General features: G+C 39.9%; 1 protein-coding gene across 1 annotated transcript in view; it reads left to right on the top strand.

Annotated features, from left to right (window-relative positions):
* CIB2 (calcium and integrin binding family member 2) overlaps positions 1–22,572 on the top strand; it is a 35,105-nt gene that overhangs the window by 2,235 nt on the left and 10,298 nt on the right. The window contains exons 2-3 of the mRNA XM_003209377.5: positions 6,391–6,425; positions 17,372–17,483. Coding sequence (XP_003209425.1) covers positions 6,391–6,425; positions 17,372–17,483 — 147 coding nt within the window. The remainder of the gene's footprint in view (positions 1–6,390; positions 6,426–17,371; positions 17,484–22,572) is intronic.

The following is a 22,572-nucleotide window of genomic DNA, read 5'->3' on the forward strand; positions in this document are numbered from 1 at the left end:
CAACAGCAGCAAAACAAAACAAAATCTAAATGTAATTAATGTTATCTTCTTGACATAAACTGGCAAATGCAAGAGCCTAAATGTCATCCCTAATTCATTACTCTTCATGCAGAAATTGCCTTCCTCTAATGGCTTGTGCAGCCCCTGCCTTTCCTAATGCTGGGTAATTGATCTCAGAGCCTCGCAGTGGTTAGGCTGGTGCATTTCTCTGTTACAGGAGGACTTACAGCTCACTAGAAGGAGTAAAACATGCTTTGCAACAATCCATTGTGCATGTTGGTACCCCAGTGCACAGTCAAGTATATACAGATAAATTAACTTTCGCCATTACCATCTTTTAAACATGAGTTATTCTGGCTTTATAGCACCTGAATGTTATTTTAGTAGAGAGGTCTTTTTTTTTTACCTTGTAGGTTATGTTTTAAGAGCTTGTTTCATAGGAACTACTTCTGATAGGTAAAAGGAGGATGGAAAAGTGAGAAGTTTATTTGCTTAACATATGGTAAATTCACATGTAAGCAGCTTTATATGTCATGAGTTAAAGGTTAAGCAGCAGCAAAATCACCTACATGAGGAGCTGGCATACACTGATTTTGGGCCAGCAGTGTGTTATTGATGAAATAAAAGATCCTCATTTCATCTAAAGTTTTCAGAAATGCCCATTTATGAACATCTTAGTGTAACAGTAACCATATTGAAAGATCAGTTTTTAACACAACATTTAAATGAAATAATTGCCAATCTGTTCACCCAGAAGATGACCTCAGAGTTTTCAAATAGATGGCTGCTTCAATTAGTCCCCAGTAAGGCTGCTGGTGGGAGGGCCAGCTGAAGCTGTTTGTGGAGAAGGTGCTTGATATGATTCGGTGACATTAATCTTCTTATCATTCTTTTATTATTTTTTTTTTAATACTCAGAATAGGTAGAAGCCAATTAACTGAAGAAAAAGCGACATGTTGCAGATCCCCTAACACCTTGCTATATCATCTGGAAACTTACTCAACTGGTGGTGTTCTGGCTGACAGCTCTTTACATTTACATGAACCTAGTGAAACATCAGGGTAATCTAAGGAGTAGGGCTTTTGCAAGCGTTGGTTTTCTCTTAGAGATTCACCTCATCACCAAGTTAACCATGCCAGACAGTGGTTTCTGCTTCCTGTGCCCTTAAGAGTACTTGGCTGTTTTGGTGGTTTTGTTTTTAACATAAAATGCAAAATCTCCCCAAGATCTGGGTAGAGAAAAGGTAAGTGTTAGTAAGAAAGGTGTATTTCACTGCAATCAAATAGCACTTCAAAATGAAACTTCTAGAAATTGTATATAGGACTACTTCTGGATGCCAAGTTCCGTAATGAGAAAAGTAGTGAACCGAGAATTTAACTGTGAGTGGTGCTGTATGAGATACTTGAAGCAGTGGGAAATGAGGGCATTAAACAAAAGCAGTATCAGGGCCATATATTGGCCTCAGTGCACTGCATTATATTGAACAGGAAATGCCTCCAGGCTGTGCTTGGGTTTGGCCTGACTGCTCTTGGAGCAATCTCACTGCTTTCACTGTGGTTGTTTCAGTAAGTGCTCTGAATTTGATATGATTTCAGTTCTAATTGTTCCCTTAATAGGCATAACTTGGAGAATATAGGACACAAATATTTTATTTCAGATCATTCTCTTTATTCTAAGTCAATCATTTTTGCATTTGTTAATTGCTGGATTGTTTCCTGTAGGCTATTCCATGCAGCACAAAATAGGATGGTGTTTGTTCCAGTTGTCTTCGAGGCAGTAGTGCAGAAAGCAGCAATCATGTGAAATAATCACTGTGCTGTCTTTTCCACAAAAATGTGCCTATTGCAGAGCTAACTGTTTCCTTCTATTAAAACACATGTCAGAGTGGGACTAAACTATACTTCATGAGGAATGTGCAAAACCAGAGGAAATCGGGTACAGAAATGTCATATATAAGTTGAAATTAAGTCATGAAGATATCTGCTGTGCTTGGCTCAGTCAGGTTCTGTGATGAAAATGCCCCAACTTAGGGGGCAAGAGTGCCAAAAGCACACTCATCACAGGCCCTCCAGGATCAGAAGTGCAAAAAGCACTTCTCCCCTTGATAAAGTACTGCCATTAATGTGCAAACTTCCAGCAGCACAGTAATGAAGGAAGGCTTTTTTGAAATCATCCTGCAGCCCCATTCCGGTTTCAGGTTGCTGTTTGCTGCATCTATGGATTGAACAAAATTGCATTTGCTGACAGTCTGTTTCTTTGTTAGTACTTGCTTATGTCCGGCTGCTTTCACTCCAGTGCCCCACTGCTTCTTCTCACAGCTGCAGGTTTGGCCTGCTGAAACTCAGTGGGGGCTGCAGGGGTTTTCTGCATGTGTTTTTCTGCACGGTGATGAAAATACATATAAATGTGTTGCTGATTCAGTCTCACACAACAGCTCTATACTGGCCTCAATTGTATGGCAATTAGAATCCAAAAACAGAACTTCTGCACAGAATGGAGATAATAATACATCTACCGCATGAAAACTCATTTCATTTTATCTGGCACCTTTTAACTTTTGATCTGTGATTATTTAATACGATGATGTTTTCATGGTGTTTCAATTGAAGTATTCTTAGGCACACCGAGTCTTTTTGCCACAGTGCTAAAGATCACGTGGGATTTTCCAGATGAAACCTCTGAAATATTGCTGTACGACGTTAATATTTGAAATACAGCACTGAGCACCTCTCATTTCTTAAAAGCTGCTCAGTGAGATAGCTAAAAGGGATTCATCTGTCTTGGCCTGAGGATGCTATCTGAGTGCCTGTTCATCATTGGTTTGCTTCGTCTGTGGCCTGTTGGCATTTGTTTGAGACTGTCAAATTGGGACTGACTTTTGCATTGCAAGGACTTTGGTTTGGCTGCACTTATTTGCTTATAAAGCTTTCTGATGTAGCTGTTGCAGAAGCAGAATAAGCCTGCTCTCCTGAAATTATGCATATAATCGTACATGTGTTGTTGTAAAGGAGAAATATACATTTAGTCGGTGCAAGAAATGCCTCTGCACACTTGAGTGTTGCTGTTTTCTCATTCGTTTCTGTTCTTCAATTTATCTTCTCTTCCTTGCTGATAAATGTTACCTTCTCTGTACGAAATCAGTTTTATTTGATTGGCAGTAGATGCCACAGAACAAGTCACGTGTTCTGATCCTGGAAGCATGCCTCACCTTATGCTCTGTATATATATCACATGAGATTAAAGTTGGTTAGTTAATCAGTGCTCTCAGTATCATTATCTCTACTCCTATTTTTTGCTCAAATCCTGTCCACCTAAATATAAAGCAGAACTAATCTAGGAGCTTGTGATAAAGTCCTGAAGGCTAATAGGAAGGTAGCAGACCACTGTTTCTATGTTACCATCTGTCCTAAACTTGCATTCACCTGACACAGCAGGTCAAAGGGTAAAACACTTATCAGTTCTGTTTTTGCAAAACCCTTCTGTTGCTGTGTTGGTCTTAAAAGGAAATTCTAACGACAGAGATGGTTAATTCTGCTTCACAAGCAATGCAGAGTGACTGGCAGAAGGTCACAGTACCAGAACCCCATTCCTGGGGGTTCCCAAGGCCAGGCTGGATGGGGCTCTGCGCTGCCTGACCTGCTGGGTGGCAACCAGCTCATGGCAGGGGATTGGAACTGGGTGGGTTGTAAGGTTCCTTCCAACTGAGGCCATGCTATGACTCAGTGATTTATACAACCCAAGTGCACCAGCTGTCTGAGTCTCTTCTCAGCAGAATATTTTAAGAACCAGTTAAGCCACCTAAATGCCAAATATGAGAATAGAGTCCCATTATACAAGCTAATGATCTCATTAAAATCAATAGGAAATCTTCTGTTTGCTTTATGATATTCACTGTCTTTATTAGCCATAAGGACGTTAAGCAGATAATTGCTGATTTGTTGAAGTAGTATCTTATCTCCAAACAACCATTAGTGATCCTTTATATTGGACTTGCAATTAGCTCACTTCTAAGGGCACATGGACAGAGCAAGTGGGATAGCAGATCTTAGAAGAGAAGCAGGTTTTTCTCCCAGGCACTGGAGGAAGTAACGTTTCAAGGCAAGACCTCTGTTCTGAATAACTGAAAGCCGTAAGGGCCTGCTGTAGTGTTTCAGGACATTGCATAGAATTAGAAAGAAAAGCCTATATTTTCAAGATAAACTCTTGGCAGAAATCTAGAATTGCTACACATTATGAAAACTGCGTTCCCATTTCTTTAAGCAGTTAGCCTGTGCTCAGGTAGAGTAGGCAGGTTGCTCTTTAACTCCATGATTAACTAAAATACAGCCTATGTGATAACAAATGTGTTCTGTGACATTTGTTAATTGAACATGTTAGTTTACTACTTATTGTCTATCATTGTGTATTTTTCTGTATGAATGAAGTAGACAGAAGAAAATTGGATGAATCACCTCCGTGCTTCACTGCCTGAAGGTTTTTAATTAAATCAGAATTAAATTGCTGTTGTTCCAGCAACTACAAAATAGAATTATGCTTAGACCTGTGTTCCATGGTGGCTCCAATCCAACTTGGGGCTGTGCTTACAACAGAAAGGGCAGTCCTATACCTCTTTCCTGCCACCAATAGATACTTGCTTTAACTCTGTCCCTTATATCAGTGCTTATAGTATAAGTTAAACTGTGTTGGAAGGTGCAAAAAACAGACAATTGAGCAAAAAAGATTATAATGTTTTGAAAGTTTCTCAGTGGTGTTTTCACAAGATTCTGGAAGGTGAAGGGTAACTTGTCTTTTTCATCTTTATTTGCGTATCAATTCCCTGTCAGCTTTCTAGTTAAATAACAGTGCCTGCTGTTTCGTCAAGCCTATATAATTACGGGATGATTGCTGCACAGAGCATCACGATCATCTGTGAGACTGTACCTGCCTTTCACCAGTAAATGATGCATCCTTAAGTGGCAGTTTGATTGTAAGTAGTGAACAGGTTGGAATTAATGAAGACTTTCCCAGCTGGCTCCTGTTTCACTTTGTGCAGTTCCAAACAATGTGACATCTTTGTTAGCAGCTTTCAAGGTGCCTTCCTGTGCTGCCTTGTAACACTATTCTGCTGTGCAACACACGGAGGGGAAAGCTCTTCTGCTGCTGCTTTATACAGAGGAGAACAAGCAAACTGAGTAATTGATACCAGGCAGGACTGATACCTTACCTGGACACCTGAGACAAGCTGGTTGATTGCTTCAGATAGCTGTGATCATTCGCTTTTCCCTTCCTTTGAAGCAGCAAGCATTTATAGCCAGATTAATTCTCACCTTAGGAATGAAATGAAATTTTCTCTCGTTGCCTGAAGTGCAGAACAGGAGTGAGGGTATAACAGTTATATATACTCTTCAGTAGGGCTGATCAGGCCTGCTGTTCTTATCTTGTCACAAACTGCGTTTTATTATATATTTTAAATGTTTACATTAAAGGAGAAAGGCTGAATTTTTGAGCACGTCTGCCACATCCCCTGGGCCTGTGAGAGCAGCTGGTCGTCAAGGATTGTGTGCCTTTGTCATTGGAGCATTTGCTTCCATGCTCTTTCCCCAGCAGCTGGTAGCTCCGTGACACAGAGCTGTATATTATCCAAACCTATGGCCTGAAAAGGAAGCTGAACTGGTCACCCAATATTTCACTGCCACCACTGTTCCTGATTTTGGAGGCAGGGCAGAATTTGCCCCTAGCATCTAGTAGATAATATAGTGAAATTAGGGACTGTTTCCTTCCATTAATGCATGTGTCTGACTTTTGCAACACCTGCTAATATAACCTGTTTTGTGACATGTAGAAATACACAAAGTGCAAAATATTTCAGTGCTCAAATCGCCGTTCACTTGTGAAGTGCCAGTTCTCCTAGCAAAACTCTGACATTGATAAGGAGTGAATTGCAGAGTCCAGGTTACGAGATAGTTTTCTTAATCTGTTCGTTATTTATTGTGTTCTAGATCTGTTTGTCCAATATTTTTCACCTATATTTTATTTATTTTAATTTTTCTTCTGATCAATTCACATTGGAGGAATGTTTCAGCAAACTGAATTGTAGAATCATAGAATGGCCTGGATTGAAAAGGACCTCAAAGATCATCTTGTGTCCAACTATTTGCAAACAAACTGCATGTTTTTTCTCCAGGAGTTCCACTCTAAGAATATAATTTTTCCTGATAGCCCCGTCCTTAGAATATTTTCATGATTTTATAGCATATGCTGCTTTCTGAATCAAAACTAGATGGTAAACAAATGGCATCTTTAACGTTTTTTCTGCCAGATCTGAGTTTCCTTCCAAAAATATTAAAAAGTAATGATTTGCACTTACTTTCAGTGTTCATTTCATACAGTAACACCTGTTGTCTTTTACAGGATTGCACGTTCTTCACTAGGAAAGAAATCCTTCGGTAAGTGAGTTATATTACATTTTTCTTCATAATCCATGTGGAAAAAAATAAATCTTCCTTTCTGACTAGTGAGGAAGCTGGTTATTTTGAATAATTGAATGAGTGTAGGAGTGGACTTGGGATACATGCATAGTATGTAAATGTATCTAAGGAAAAAGATGTCAGGTTAATGTCCATACCATAGGTTTTTCTAGGGATCAGTAGAGAAGCTGTGACTGTATGAGAGGAATGTACTGCTCTTCTGCTCAGGTGTAAAGTGAGGGCTTGTTCTTCAGTCAATGTGGGCTTTAGCATGGGCTCCAGCATGAGAAAAGCTGGTGGAACATAAACACCGAGATGTGTCCTCTGATTTGTTTCCATAGGAACTCTTTCTTTAGTAAGTTGCTAAGGCTGGGATCGCAGTTAAGCAGTTGTGGGTCTCAGTGCTTGAAGTACATAGCGTTGTTTTGTTTCAGTTGTGATGGACTGGGTCAACCCAAAGTCATTCCTGTCTGTCTGTGCCGACTTCTTGCCTTGGAGCTTGCCATAGATTCTTGATCTTCTAACCTTCAGACTAAGGATCTGTGCAAATACAACATAGCTCCACTCGTATTTTTGTTTTCCTTGAGGATTTTTGCCCTAATAAGGAGGGAGGATGAATCTGTGGTTTCAGACCTAGGAGCTCACAATGTTCCAGGACTCTTGGATTTGAATCGTTTCTGAGATATAAGAGGTATCAGGGAAACAGCTTTTGTTTTCATAAACACTGGGAACTTCTCTCAAGTCAAAAATAGATGTGGTCTACGTGAGAAATGTTCTCTGCCTTAGCTCTGTTGGCATAAACCTCTGTAAGACATTCAGTAATTCTGTCAAGGCAAAAAGTAACGGTATGGTATTAGATGGGATGATTTATTTTTTTACAGGGGGAAAAAAAACGTGATATTTGAGTTAGTTTTTGGCATATTTTGTTCTCATTGCTCACAAAGAAGCACTTGCTCCTGATCAATGGACAGCATCTGTGAGACCACTGTGCAGTAGGAACATAGCAATGCCAGGGCTGAGTTTGGTCTGTGTCCCTTTTATCTAACTGTTATGGTTCAAAATTAAGTGCAGTGTTGTTTCATGTCAGGTTATAATGTGACTGAACTAATCAGAGCTTGTGTGGTGGCCCTAAATATGAGTTTAATGCAGGGTGGCCCCACCAGAGAGACTGGTCTCAGAGCAAGTCAAGGCTTCACAAGCGTGGGTAACTGTACCATGGAGGTGACTTCTTTAACCAAGCTTTCCTTAGCTGCAAACCTCCAGGAATGAAACACAATTGTTAGCTATAAAGAAGTGTCATGCTGTGTTTTTGTACCCTACAAGAGGCCTGCAGCTCAAATAACTACGAGTGGCCATTGTACGTTCTGTCAGGGCTGTAACGTTAGTTCTGCTTAAAGAACAATGACTTTGACAGCAGCAGAATTTGTCATCATAGTTGTCTGAAACAGCAGTTGTGTGTCAGTGATATTCCTGTAGTGTCATTAGTTGCAGTAGTTGGATACTGAATAAAAGATGTCCATGTGTAGCCACCAAATCTCAGATACACACGTTATACAACCAGGAAAAAAAAACAACCAAGCAGAAATGGCTTAGTCTTGCTTTCTGTGCAAAGCAAACCTTTGGCCACTTTCTAAGCCCTGAAAGAAACCAGAAAATACTCTTCTTCTGCTTCACATGAGCATCTCATTATACAGCTTGTGAAAGAAATTAACTGGGACTGAATAAATGAAAAGAAAATTGCTTTGCATTTCTCTAGTTCTCTTTGAAGTCTAAACTGAAAAAAAAAAACAACCAACACAATGTAATAAGCAGTTATTAATACTTATATTCATACCCTGTTCCAGTGAGGGAAATAATTACAAACTAAGGATTTTATCTTAGCACTTTAGCTCGGATTTGTCACTTGTGTTTGGTCTATCAGGGCATTTGGGCCCTTCCAAGGGAAGCAGTTATCAAAGTGTGACACTGTGCCATCTTTCGCTTAAGGATTGTTCTCTTTCCTGTTTGGGAGAGAAATATTGAAATGGATACCCTGAAAGTATAATTCTGCTGCAAGGAGGTAGATAAGTTTTTGGTGTTTGTACAGCTAACACACATCTAGAGAAGAAAAATCTGCACAGGTAGAGATCTAGAGTGTGTGTAGAACAGGCCTGACTTAAAGAATATGATTTAAAATACGACTAATTTTCTAGCAAGAATGCAGTCTTGTCAGGTGAGAATGGATGCAGAACTGTAAAATGATAATTATAGAGAGGAAGTAAGGATTCAAGCATCTCCCCAGCAGATGTAATTAGGAAACTGCTGAATCTGAACAGGCAGACTTTGTCACATCTGGAAAACTGCATTTCCAAACTGTAAATTTGAGCCATCGTGAGCAGCTGAGAAAATACATAGAGTGTACTTTGAAAGAGACCCTGTGGATTTCAGGAGAGGTTGTTCCAAAGGTAGGAAAAATGTCGTGTTATTCTGGACTGGATCTCCTTCAGAACTGTGTGATTTGAAACAGCATTCACAGATAATTTGTGATTTTTGTTTTTTAAATCCTTGCCTTGCAAGTGTGTCAGAGTAGAGGTCGTCGCTGATTCATAGGACTTGCAGATGAGGGAAGCAGCACAGAACTGTGGAAAAGATTCTCCTGCTACTTAAGAACAAGATTTTTTTTTTTATCTCAAAAAGATTGTCTGGGAGAGGAATTGAATGCTCTTTGTTTACTTTCTTACTCTGTTACTCATCTGTGTGCAACCAAGCACCTTGACAAATTGCCCCTTTAATTTGTCTGTTATACCCAGACTTCATATTTTGGTGCCTTTTAAGTGTGAGGAGAATACTCCCTTTGTTTATGTTGCAAGCTCTGCCTGGTAAGGATAACTGAAGCTATTTCTTCCTACAGAATGCTAAAACTGATCTTTGTTGTAGGTTCTGCATCCTGTTGCAGTGCAAATACAGGTCTGCATACTTCCTGAGGCTCACAGTATCTGAGAGATGTCACTGTCACCTGATAGACCTGGTCATTTAAATAGACCAGCTAAAACACAGTCAAGTGTTGACTGTGGCAAGTGGTGTTGGAGTTAAAATAACCCTGACAGGCTTTAATGAGCACTGGTTTTCTAAAAAGCAAAGAAATGTAAATAAATAGCCTTATGTTGCTGTTTTTCTCCACTCACTAATGTCCAGAGTGTAAGAGTGATACAAATTATAATGCCCTCTCATACTTTATTGTAAAATACAAATGCAGCTTCTTCCAATAAGAGCATATAACTCTTTGACTTGAGTACCATGAAAGCCTAATAGATTGTATAAGTGAAGCTGTAAGGAAAACATCTATTCCCTGGTAAGAGAACAAAGCATGCACTTAGACTCAATTATGTGATTTTTGTTAGGCCAAAGGAAACCCTCCTTCTTATGGACTGTGTATGGGAGATAAGGGAGCCTTTGACTGCATGATTGTGCAATATTGTACAAAAAAAAGTGAAAAAAAATCTACTTAAGAGAAACTGTGCAACCTCAGAATATTATCTGAGAGAAACAGATATTCTTGGGGTAAGAAATTAGGTTAATGGATGGTGGATAATAGATGCTCTGTTTCCAAAGTACCAGATACCAAACTGGATATTAATGTTTGATGTAGGTGCTTAGAAGAATTAAGTCATGGGAGTAATTCTGAAATAGCATGAAGTTGTAGGAGGAGGAACAGTCACTTGGAATTGTTATGTTTCCTCTTCTGCCTTATCCTCACAGTGTGATGTATCTACTTACTGAGAAGCTCTATACATGATGTGTTTATGATACGGCAGATATAACTGTCACTGACTGTATTATTGTGCTAAGTATGAGCTGTTGCTTGCTGTCTAAGGGATGGAGTAGAATCAAGAGGTGTTTCAGCATGGGCTAAATTCTCTGGGTGGGAATAAAAGGTTTTATAACCCCTCAATAATTGGCACTTATTGATTTGTCATATGTGCAATTTAGAAAGCAAGTAAATACTGCTGTGCCTTTCATTATGCATTGCAGAATGCTTTCAGAAGTGGCATGAAGGAAATGCAGATCCAAGGTTATTTAGTCTGAACTGAATTTCTAGTGCAGCTGCTGAGTTCAGTGAGTTGATCCAGCAAGGAGTAATCTTGCCAAAGAAAAGCTAATCGTTTTTTTGGCTGAAATGAACCTCTCTGGCTGGCTGGCTGGCTCACCACCTATTCCTGTGAGTATTAGTGATGATCCAAAAGAAGGGACACAGTTGTTTAGATGGGGGTAAAGGAATAAGTACTGCAGCTCCAATTTAGATGAATTTAATCTCATGTAAAACAGCATGACACTGCAATTAGGTGAAATAGGCTAAGTGGCTTTATCCTTCCCTCCCTGGGGAAAAATAGCCTCTGAGAAAACCCAAACAACAATAAATCTCTCTCTTTTTATTTATTTATTTATTTATTTATTTATTGGCTGATTTAATGACCTGAAACTGCTCTCTAAAGGATGAGTGCTGGAGCAAGAAAATGCAGCTGAAAATGAGGAAAGGAGAGGAGAGCTGCACTGTGCATTTCTGTGCAAGAGAGATGTTAGATTGACTTAGTATAGGACTTTGGTACTATGATCAACTTATGACCATATAAATGCAGGATGCTGTTGGGGGGCTCTGGACATGTTCTCCTCATTGATAATCCAGGTGTGAAAAGCAAAGCAATGTGTTTATAAACTATCAGCAAATAGGACAGCTCATGAATGTAAGGTGAGAAAGAAATGAGCGCAACAGAACAACAGTCTAGGAGGTGAAGAAACGCCAGTATGGGCTGCAGAAGAGGCAAACGTGGCTGGTGGAAGAGAAAAGCCATACACTGTTATTGGAGTTTCAGGTGACTATTAATCACCAGAAAAAATACACTCCTTGGGAAGTGCTTCACACAACTCATTGGACAGCACTTGTGAGCCCAGGACAAAAGGGTGCTGAAGTCTGGTGGGTAATGTAGATATTTGTATCACTGCTGAGAATGTATTATCTAAAATGCTTAGAGGACAGCTGACAAACGTTTAAAACCTTACTAATTTTTTTGATAGGTACATGCTAGGGCTTTGAAAACATGCTCCTTTGTTGCTCAGAATGTGGAAATTTAGTCCAGAACTTCAGGGCACAACTTCAGCATACAGACAGATTCCAGAACACTGGATCAGCTCCTGGATGCCTAGAACGTAATGCATGCTCAGAAGCAGCCACTGTGAATTTGCTGAAAGCAGATCTCCTTCATGAGTGGCTACTCTTGTGGATAAGAGAGAACAAACAAATGCAACATATCTTTATTGTGAAGAAGGCTGATTGTGTATTCCTGCACGTGTTAGCCCTTTCCTGCCTCTGTTATGTAAGTGCACGAACTTCTTGGCTAAGGTACATGTGAGTGTATTTTTTTTTTAAATCCTAAAAAACATTGAGCAGAAGTGAATCAGACACTGAAGATCAACCTTACAAAATCATATATATGTGCAAAATTAGCAACAAGCTGAACTGATATTCAAGCAGTGAAGTCCTAAGAGCTATCAGTAGGTAGCAGACAAAGTTGCAAATGTGGAATGCAATGTAGCTGCCAGTTGTACTCAAGGTTTGTGACAATGGGATTAGTTGGTATAAGTAAATTTTAAAAATAGATATCCCCCCCATACCATTTAAAATAAATAAGGAGAGGGGTGAAATTCTATTCCAGCCAGCATCGTTGGGACCTCAGTAGTTGGCATTACTGTTCAGAAAAGATTTGTTGTACTGGAAAAGATCTATTAGAGAGGGGGGCAAAAAAAAAAAAAAAAGAGGCTTAGGAAACAAACAAAAAAGCCCACCACACCATATTCATAGCAGCAATTCATCTGTTTGCTTAACATGCTTGTCTTGTGGTTGTAGATGGGAACGAGTGGTTAAGTTGTCTCCTGCAAGGCAGTGTTTCTCTTCCTCAGTTTTGTGGACCAGATTTTCTAGCAGCCAGCCTTTAACTCCAGTATTAACGCTTGCCTGCTAGCCAGCCCATCTGGTTCTATTTCTCCCTCTGACTAGTACTATTTGGCAAATACCAAAGCATTCAAACCCTGATTTCTTGGACGTCTCTTCTAGCCCAAAAGCACAAATTCTGTCAACTAGAGTTGTTTTATAATTTGAGACTGACTTATCCTAGCTAGACAGCTGCTGGAGGAATACGGCACTAAATCACCAAGTTGGGCACCAGCTGGCCAGTTTTACAGAAGAACATCTGTAATTCTGTAATTCTTGTTCTCTCTGCCTGTTCCTTGACGTGTCTTCGAAGAGAAAAAGATAAGGCTCAGAGAAGCCAGTCTGGCCCATCCAGATATGCTGGATTTTAAATCTGAAACCTGCCTGACAGTTGAGTTGGGAAGATAAGCTGACGTTTCCTACATGTGCCTGCAAAACCTTCCTTATAAGGGAGCAAATATAAAAAAGTGCTTGAGATGCATCTCCCCTCTGGAGCAGGCTGCTGTGCAGATGGAGGGAGAGGCTGGAACACAGCTTATGCAATCCTAACACCTCCTGTCTTTCAAAAAGTTTGGACTACATAAAGAAGGGTGAACTTGTGCTTTTGTCAGCTCTGGGGAAAATGGGGTTTGCCGAGAGGATGAAATTTGGGGGGGCTTTACACCATTGGGAATCTTCTAATTGTGTCTAAGAAACTACAAACAGAAGAACACACATCCTGAAGCTGATGTTGCTCTTGTTAATTATGTTTCTATTCTGTTGTTAAGCTTGTTTAGCCCCCCGAATGAAAGGCTTCTAGGCCATTCTTTATCACCTACACCTTCTGTGTCATAAAGTTTCCTTTATAATTCTTCAGTCACGTTGCACCTGGTTTGCTAGGCACAGGTGAGAATAACTCATTTTCAGTACTGACCTGTTTGGAGCCCGGAGCACTGTGTTCAGTTCTGGGCTCTCCAGTACAGGAGAGGAATGGAACAAACTGGGGACAGCTGGGCAAAGTGCCTCCTGCACAGTGGAGGGACTGGAGAGCCTCTCTTATGAGGGATGTCAGAGCAGGGATCTTTTCAGCTAGCCAAGAGGATGCTTGGGGGAATCTTGTCCATGTGTACTAATACTCGAGGAGAGGATGGAAAGAAAGTAGAACCAGGCTTTTCCCTGTGATGCTCGGTGACAGGACAAGAAGCACTGAGCTTTATGTAGTTATGTGAATGCTTTTACTCTTACATGTATTGAAAGACAAAGTCTTCCTAGTGACTACATCTTCTAGAATAAATTTATTGGTATAAATTATGCACCAAAGACATTTCTCATGCAGATTTTTTTATTTTACTGCAGGTGTTTTTGGAGGATATTTATTTAGTATTGGCTTGAGTGAGTTTGTACTGCTTCATTTTGCATTGCAGAGATGAAAGAGCACTTGACATTAACTAAAAGCTGGCAGAAGGCTCATCTATCCAACTTGTCTCTTATACTGCCTTTTTATAGATCTGATTTTGGTGTGCAGCTTTTTATTCTATACAAACAATGAAAATGACTTTGACTGGAAAGCAAAGAAGGTAGAAAGTATTTCAGTTTCCCCTTTCAGCTATTCCTACACATATCTCACTATTCTTTGTTCTGTATCCATTTGTCACATGGCCATCTATTGAGTTGGGACCTGAGTTCCTTTATGATGTTCCTATCTGCTGCCTTCAGATGCAGCACTATGTTTCCTGCTGTTTTATCTCAGTTATATATAGCCCTTTTCTCTAAGAGAGTGCTTTAACACCTTGCAATCTTTGGAGGCAGTAATTCTCTGAGGAATTGTTGCACCGTGGAGATTTGTGTATTAGTTACTGCATGCAACGTGTAATTGTCATTGCAAAAGCAGCAAGTGAATGTGTGATGGTGGTGATTTCACCTTGATGGGTAGCTGAACTGTGCCCCGTGGCTCACTCACGTCCACTCCTCAATGGAATAGGGGAGAAAATACAACGGGAAAGGTCTCAAGGGTTGAGATAAGGACAGGGACATGGCTCACCAATTATCGTCATGGGCAAAACAGAGTGAGCATAACAGAGATTCATGTAATTTATTGGCAACTACTACTGTGGCCATGAGATAATAAAAGCAAACTGAAAACACCTTCACCCGCTTCCATCCTCCCCTACCTCCCACTGAGCAGTGAAGGGGAACAGGGGCAGCAGGCAGTTTGTAACACTTCTCTGCTGCTCCTTCCTTCTCATTCTGCTCCCCTTCTCCATAGGTCCTTCCCACGGGATGCTGTCCTTCCCCAGCAGATCCTGTGTGGCCCATAGGCCACAGCTTGTCAAGCCCTGCTCTCTAACATGGGTCTGTACCATGTGTACATGTTCTTCTGGAACAGTGTGGTCCAGCAAGGATCCCCACAGGCAGCAGCTCCCCCAGACCTCATGCTCCAACGTGGGCTCCTCTCCACGGGCTGCAGCTCCAGCCCAGGACCTGCTCCTGCAGAGGCTCTCCATGGTCTGAGTTCTCCTTCAGAGCTCATCCACTGCTGCATGTGGAGCTCTGCTCTGTTTGGTGTCCATAGGCTTCAAGGCAACAGCCTGCTAGTGTGTGCATCCTGACAATTTGCATCACCAGGGCACTATAGCATCAATTGTAAATAAGTTCCCATCTCTGTCTTTTCATCAGCATGATGCATTCTTCCCTGCAGTCTGTGCAATGCTGTCTTAAATGCAGTTGCTTTTGCTCATAGCTGCTGTTGTCTCCAGAGGTTCAGAGGGGCTGAGTACTCAGGCCTGTCTCCAGGGCTATGGACAGGCTCATCAGTGCTGCTCTGGTCTCTGAAGCACTGAGTTCCCTGCATGTTACCAGGAGCTGTTCTACAACTCTTCTGTGTAACCCTTCTATCTGAACGAGAGGCAGTAGCTTTGATTTTGGTGGAAATTTTTTTATTTCATTCTCTACAGTTGATTTCTGGCCAGGTCAACCCACAACTCCTCCGAGCTACTTGGACAGTCTGCTGGCACTCTTGGCTAAATTTCGTTGTGCCAGTGAAGCTGCACTGCTATTGAATATGCAAAAGCAATCTAGAAGTTAGTCTTTTGGGTGGTATTATTAAAGTTGAGTGTACATTGAATACATTCATGTTGTTTAGCATTAAATAGGAGAGATACATTCCTGAATGAAATTCTTTCTTCTTCATAACATAAATCAAGTGGCCAGTGCTGTGGAGGCAGCTCTACGCTTGGTGAGATGTTACATTATACACATTAGGTTCTGAAGGCCACTTTAAAGCCTCTGCTTGCTTCCTTCTAATCAGTGAGCCATTACAAGCTTTTATCTTTTGTTTTCAGCACTCCTTCAGCACAGAGTTCTCATTACACAAGTAGCTTCTCTGTACCTTAACACACCCAGTGGTGACCTTGGGGACAATTAGACTTTCTCTCCAAGATCAGTAGCAAATTAATTTGATATAAATACACAAGCAGCATTAGTGTTAGAACTGTGTGAGCTCCCTCAAGGAGCTGTGAAACTTCTCTATTTTCATCAATTTCTTGAAACTTTGAGTAGTTTCCTAAGAGTTAGTGCTTATGCTAGGGAAATGGGTCAGTGGGAAGACCTGAAATGCCTGCGAGAGCAGATCAGTAGTTTGGGTTTGGGCTGAGTTAATTTGTTAGCACTTTGTTAGGGAATCATGGCTTTAACTCCAGGATTTAGTACATTAAGCTGAAACATACACCAATATCTGAAGGAACAGAGAATCATCTGCCTGTTAAAACATTTGTTACTACATCTCTTCTTATTCTCATCTGTGGGAAGGAAAACACTAGTAAGTGCTACCAGGTTTTCCTTTGCATCCTCAATGCAGAGTTACCTGTCTTGACAACAAAGGGAGCACATCCAGGAATGGGAAGGTAATGATGTAGGCATCCACAAGAATTCCTAAAAGCAGATAGTGCAGAATTTGTAGTCATCGCAAGGGCAGTGAGGCTGGTTGCAGACCAGCTTATGAATATACATAACGATCTGTTTATGGTAAATGGCAGCCTTTCCAAACCTATATGTACTTAAATAGCCCTGCAAAACCTCACATTGCTCCTCTGATAAGACGTAACTGTTTCTGTGACTAGGGCAGAGAGCCAAAGCCACTTTGTATTTATCAGATATGCTTCCTGTTCAGGGACATACTGAGTGAAAGAACACAAAGCCTTTCCCAGCCAGGTCACAACTGCTTATGAATTCAGATCATCCTCTGAAGTGCTTTCTGCTTCTATAAGAACAGAAGAAACGTTAGAGCTGTTGGCACAGGGGTTTAATGGTAAACCATTTCCAGTTAGTAATTAATGTTACTGAGAGATGTGTCAGAACAATAATACACACAGTGCCTATCAGTGCAGCTCCTGGGAGATGGCTGCTGGGGCTGGTTCCATATTGGTTGTGGTACTTGCTCCATCCAAGTCTGAGAGACTATCACCAATGGATTGCATGAAGGCTAGAGTATCACTGCTCTAGACTAACACACTTTCACTATATGATGTATGTCTTTCTCAGAACTCCAAAGGAGGCTGAGGGACTTCTGTTGTTTTTCTATCAGTTACCCACATTGAGTTATGCTGGATACTGCATCAAAGCTTTTCAAAAAGATGAAATTTGGCAGGTTTAGCTTTGTATGCTTAAAAAAAACAATTAGCTGGATTTGTGTCTAATTGCTGAGACTGAATGTTAGGAAATGGTTCTGCATGAAGAGACTGGCTGGGCACTGGAGCGTGCTCCTTAGGGAAGCAGTCACAGCATCAAGCCTGCTGGGGGTTCAAGGAGTGTTTGGGTGATGCTCTCAGAAAGATGATTGGATTTTGGGTGGTTCTGTCTGAAGCCAGGAGTTAGTGATCCTTGTGGATCCCTTCCATCTCACGTTACTCTATGATTCCATGATTCTATACCATATGAATTGAATTGGTTATTTAAGTTGGCTGTTTTTTCTACTTGCTTACAGGTTGCATGGCCGGTACCATGAAATGGCACCAAACGTTGTGCCCATGGACTATACAAAGGATCCTGATGTTAAACTACCTATGCAGCTTATAATAAACATGCCTGAGCTAAAGGTAAGGCTTCTCATTGCTTACAAACTGCACCTTGTTAGCTCTGTAAATTGTCTGCCAGAGGTTTTGCAAAGTAAGTTTGGTGCCTTGAAGCAGTGTGGCAACCAAGGTGTTTCCTTTGCTGTTACTGTTCTAGGGCATAGCCAGGTACAGAAATGGGAAAATATTTAGGTGGATGTTTCTCTTGCATAGATAGTTGGAATAGAATGTAAAGGAAATGAGGAGGAAATAAAACTAAATTTTATACTCTTTCCACTTTGTATATAGTGTCCTTTAGAAGCTAGTGGGCTTTGACGGGGTTGTTTTGGTAATGACTCCCTTAACAGCACTGCTTAGTTGAGGAATATGAGTATGTACTTTTCTGTTGTTTAAATAGTTACAGGAATGAAACCTATGATGTGATAGGAACAGGCTGTTCCTAGAATTTATAAAATGTTTCTTTCATCAACTGGTAGAGAGCTGTGCAGCTTTTGAACTCCCAAAGCTATGCAGCTCCTAAGGCTAAACAGTCCAGCTCTGGGTTAGTTTCTTACCAGCTGTTTGCATCGTCTGTGTCCTTGACACACTCAGTGTCCTTGACTGCCAGGGGTATCAGTGCAGTTCTGTCCTCTGCAGCTTACAAAGCTGACCCTCCTAGCTCATCTCTAACGAAATGAATGACATTTAATAAATCACGTAGGTACTGGAGTTTAAACAAAAATTATGCTTTGTCCATTATGCTGCTCTGTGTGAAGTAGAAACAGGATAGTTAGTAGGGTAATTCTAGGTTTGTTTATTAACGAGATGTTAACTGCAGCAACAGCATAAACCATTTGATTCCGACGTTGTGTGTGCAAATATGTTGAAATATCTATTAAAGACCCTAAGTTATGTGCCTGTGTAGTTAATGAAGAAGAAAGTGCATCCGGAAAAGTAATTACGGACTTTGAAAATAGATGGTATAAAGATCTTGCTGAAATGTTCTTTTCAGTTCATCAATGCGTAAAATATCTTATTGAGCATTAACTGTTCAGATCTCATACAAATATTTCATGTAAATTTTATTTTATATAACACAAATGTTTGCTTGTTTTTTTTTTTTTTTCTTATACAAATAAAGAAATCAGGCAAATCTGGAGAAATCCACAGTACTTTGCAAAGGTGCCCTGTGTTTTACTTACCTCAAACTGAATCCCAAGTGGAGATAGCAATACCAATTTCTAAGCTGATTATCCAGAATTAGATTGTTTAAAACATAATTAGACATCTAAATCAGTAGCCTGAGGTAAGTTCTAGCACAAGCAGGCTTAAGGGCCCATAGGTTCTGTGATGATGCATATTAAATAGATAATGGAGATAAAAGTTGGGAATTACAAGGCTTTCTCTAAGCCTTCTTTTTCCTCATAGGTTCAGCTGAATAATAAAAGCAGGTGAACAAAAAGAGAACAATTATGTACTACTTTTCAAAAGGACAAGGAGATATTTCATGAAGTTATCAGATAGATGGCTGATACAGCACATGAAAATATCGAGGAACTCGTTACCACGAGACATTCTGGAGACATCATGAATGTCATCAGAAATGATTTAAGTGCTTTTATAGAGCAGAATTCCACAGTTGCTGATAAGTTTTATGATTTGTATGTGATCTCCAACTCCAGAAGTCCCCCAAATATCCATTGCACTCACCTTTTTGAAAATACTTCCCCTATCTGCTATGGTTCCCAGTTAGAATTAGGCTGGTGATCTAGATGAACTGATAATTATGATAGTTGCTGTGTTCTACTTTTTTTTTTTCCCCTTAGAGGCAATCCATAGACCAGATGAATTTATTTTTAATGTCCCTATGAGATTTGTCTGAGATTATTTAATTAAAAGGACTTATTCTTAGCAATAAGCAAGAGCCAATTATATGATGCTTACCAGCTAGGTCAAAATGAAGATTATTTTTGTTGAAATAGGATTATTTACTGAAATGCGGACATGTTGGATGGGCAGACATATATAAAAGTGCAAATTAGTATACAGTATCACAAGTAACTAATGATCTTACCTATATGAATGTAAAGTAAGTGGATTTGTCAGTACCTGGCAGGATAAAATAGCCTGTGCTTCACATCACTGTGGGAGTATCTTGATTGTATTAAGCCAGCTAGTATTTTTGCTTATACATGCATATTGCATTTTTATCTTTGTAATTAAAATCCATCTTTCTTAAGGGGTTTTGATTCACTCATCCACTGTTGCAAGTAGTTTTCTCTCTCTTTAGCAGGTCATGTCTTATTCGCTGCTTTAGTGTCTTAGGTGTTTGTACTGGTGCTTCTGATGTGGAAGATCACTGTTTCTGAAGTTTTATTTTATTATTGAGCCTGAATCTCTAGGATATTGGTAATGCAATATGAACTGCTCTGGCTCGGTTATGAAGCCCTTAACTGCCAGCTGGCCTGTATTTGCTTTGTGAGAAATCAAGACAGGCTGATTTCAGCCTTCAGTTCAGAAAAGACAGTGAATAGTGATAATCACACATGTGGTTTTATTTGCTTTAATGCTGTAGGATCAGACACTTAGGAAACTGTTGATTCTATGAAAACATTAACTACTATTTTTACAGGACAGCAGAATGCTTAAACTGAGATATAAAATGTAAGTTTCGTTTTGAACCATAATTAGATTTTCACATACAAGAGCGTATCTTGCTGCCATAGCAAACATAGGTGGTAAAGGGAGCAGATTAAAGAAGTGTATTTAAAGTGGATCAAAATTGATCTTCTTGCACCCCTTCAAGTCCGTGAAGCTTTCTTATCCAGCTTTAGAATACATCATGAGGGAAATTGAACTTGATTCTATGACAGCAACAGGACAAAATTTGCTGTCAAATTTAATAATTCTCTCCCAAATCTCAAGAGACATGGAAGACTTTAGAAATATTGCTGATTAACCACTCATTTCAGGAACAGAGTTTGTAAGAGTTCATAGTGAGCTTGTTTCCAGTAAAATAACAGTCAAATGAAGATAGTAGATCTTACTTCCCTCCCCTGCCCCACCACGTCTTTCATAATATTATCAGTACAGGATTTTAAAATGCCAGCAGGGTTATCAGCCATAAACCTGGACCAGCTGTGGTCACTACGAATTTTACTACTTCCTATACAGATGAGGAGAAAGAAGTCTTTCATGCAGAGTTCATTTTCCAAGCAATGTGGTTATTTACTGCAGTTAATATGGAAAAAAAAAGTCCTTAACCTTTCCAACTTTTCCAGACTGTTAAACAAATTGTTAGTGTTGGTTCTTGAGTAAGTTCTCATCAAGACAAAGATTAAACTGATATTTGAATCTCAAAATAGAAACAAACAAACTAAATGTCTATTGAATTTTAATAAAATTAGTGCTAATTTCAATGCACCTGGCTTTTTTCATATGCACATTACACTTCTAGTTACTGGCAATGTTCAGCTCAATACCACTGCAGATTCTGACAAATGGATAGAATCAATAATGCACTTTTCTAAATTAGATTCTGCTAGTATAAAGAAACATCTTTACTTCATGCATTAATGTTTTGAGCCAGGGTGAATTTAAATATGATACCTGTGTTTCAAAGAAGAACTTACTTAAATTGGTAATGAATTTTTCACTAATTCATGGTTCTTAAGTTGAAAGTCAGGGCAAGCAATAAATAAATAAAGAAGGGGCAGATACTTTAAGTTGATTAGGTCTACCATTACACTGAAGTTAGCAGATCTAGTTTACTCCAACTGTTTCATTGTAGTCTCTGTTCTCTAATTTTGACCATTGTGGTTACGCAGGCAAATGTATCTACTAAATTAACGAGAGTATGTAAGCATATCTGAGATTGCAGCAATTAGTACTGAAAATATGTGGCAACACACTGAGCTGCTCAGTGTGAAACCATGTAGAAAGGAAAGATTGTTTCAAAACAAAACTGATTTCATTTGCCTTATCTCTGTCATTTTTTCATAGCTGGATGTAGGAATGGAGCCTGATCATAGAGGTCACATATGATCTGTGGAAGTGCACGTGTGGCCATCATCATTGTGCTGTATACATCCCTAATAGAAACTTCAAGCTGGTATCTGGTGATACAGCAGTCTTTGTGTCAAGAGTAGAGTAGGTTATAAAAGGGCTTTCTGGAGGGGAATGATTTTTGCTTCACTCACTTTACAGTCTGCTGCTTTCCATTTTTGTCTGATGCTCTGACTTCATTGATCCTCACAGGCCTTGTCATTCACTGCAGTGGTGAGTGAGGTAGTTCATAAATCCACACACGACTGAAACAGAATGAGCAGCAGGCACAGGAATCAGTCAGCAGTAAGAAAGGACACACAGGGAACAGTGAATTGGTCACCTTTCAGAATCAAAGTTTGCACCTTATTTTTTATGGGTTTGAGCATGAATGCATGCATGGTGCTTCAAAATAAAATAAAACCATTTCCTCTGATTTTAAGCAGTGCTTTGCAGACTGCTTTGTGTGTTTGGGCATCTCTGCTAGTGTCACTTGCATGGAAATCCCAAAGTGAAGTCCAGTTTATGTGGATGTAAAACAGAGAAGCATTTTGTAATGACTGCTCAGCCTCTCTGGCTTAGTTACCTTAACCTAAGGAGAATTGTTTCAGATTTATTTGCAACATCTTACTTCTAATACATAGTTTGTGCTAAAAGGATATTGTGCTTTAAATTAATTGGTCAAGCTGCAAAATGATTGCGAAATGGGTGAGGCAAGAGGACACACAGTGCTTTCATTGTGTGTGTTTTTTTCACACCTCTGATGGAAACGAGAGCAAGGTGTGAGTAACAAATGACATGGTAAGATTTGACTACAACCCCTGGCATGAGGCCAATGATAGTATTCATAGAATCATGGAATGGCCTGGTTCCAACCCTCTGCTATGTGCGGGGTCACCAACCACCAGACCAGGCTGCCCGGAGCCACATCCAGCCTGGTTTTTTTTTTGTTAGAAAACAAGTCATCATGATTTATCATATTGTATTCTAAGTCCTTACACCAGAATAGATATGATGGTGAATTAAAAATATGTAGAATACAGCTGCCTAACTAGAAAAGGCAAAGGTTAAGAAGATAGACTGCTCTTTT

This window comes from Meleagris gallopavo, chromosome 12 (genome assembly GCF_905368555.1).
Source record: "Meleagris gallopavo chromosome 12, MGAL_WU_HG_1.1, whole genome shotgun sequence".
Lineage (NCBI taxonomy): Eukaryota > Metazoa > Chordata > Aves > Galliformes > Phasianidae > Meleagris > Meleagris gallopavo.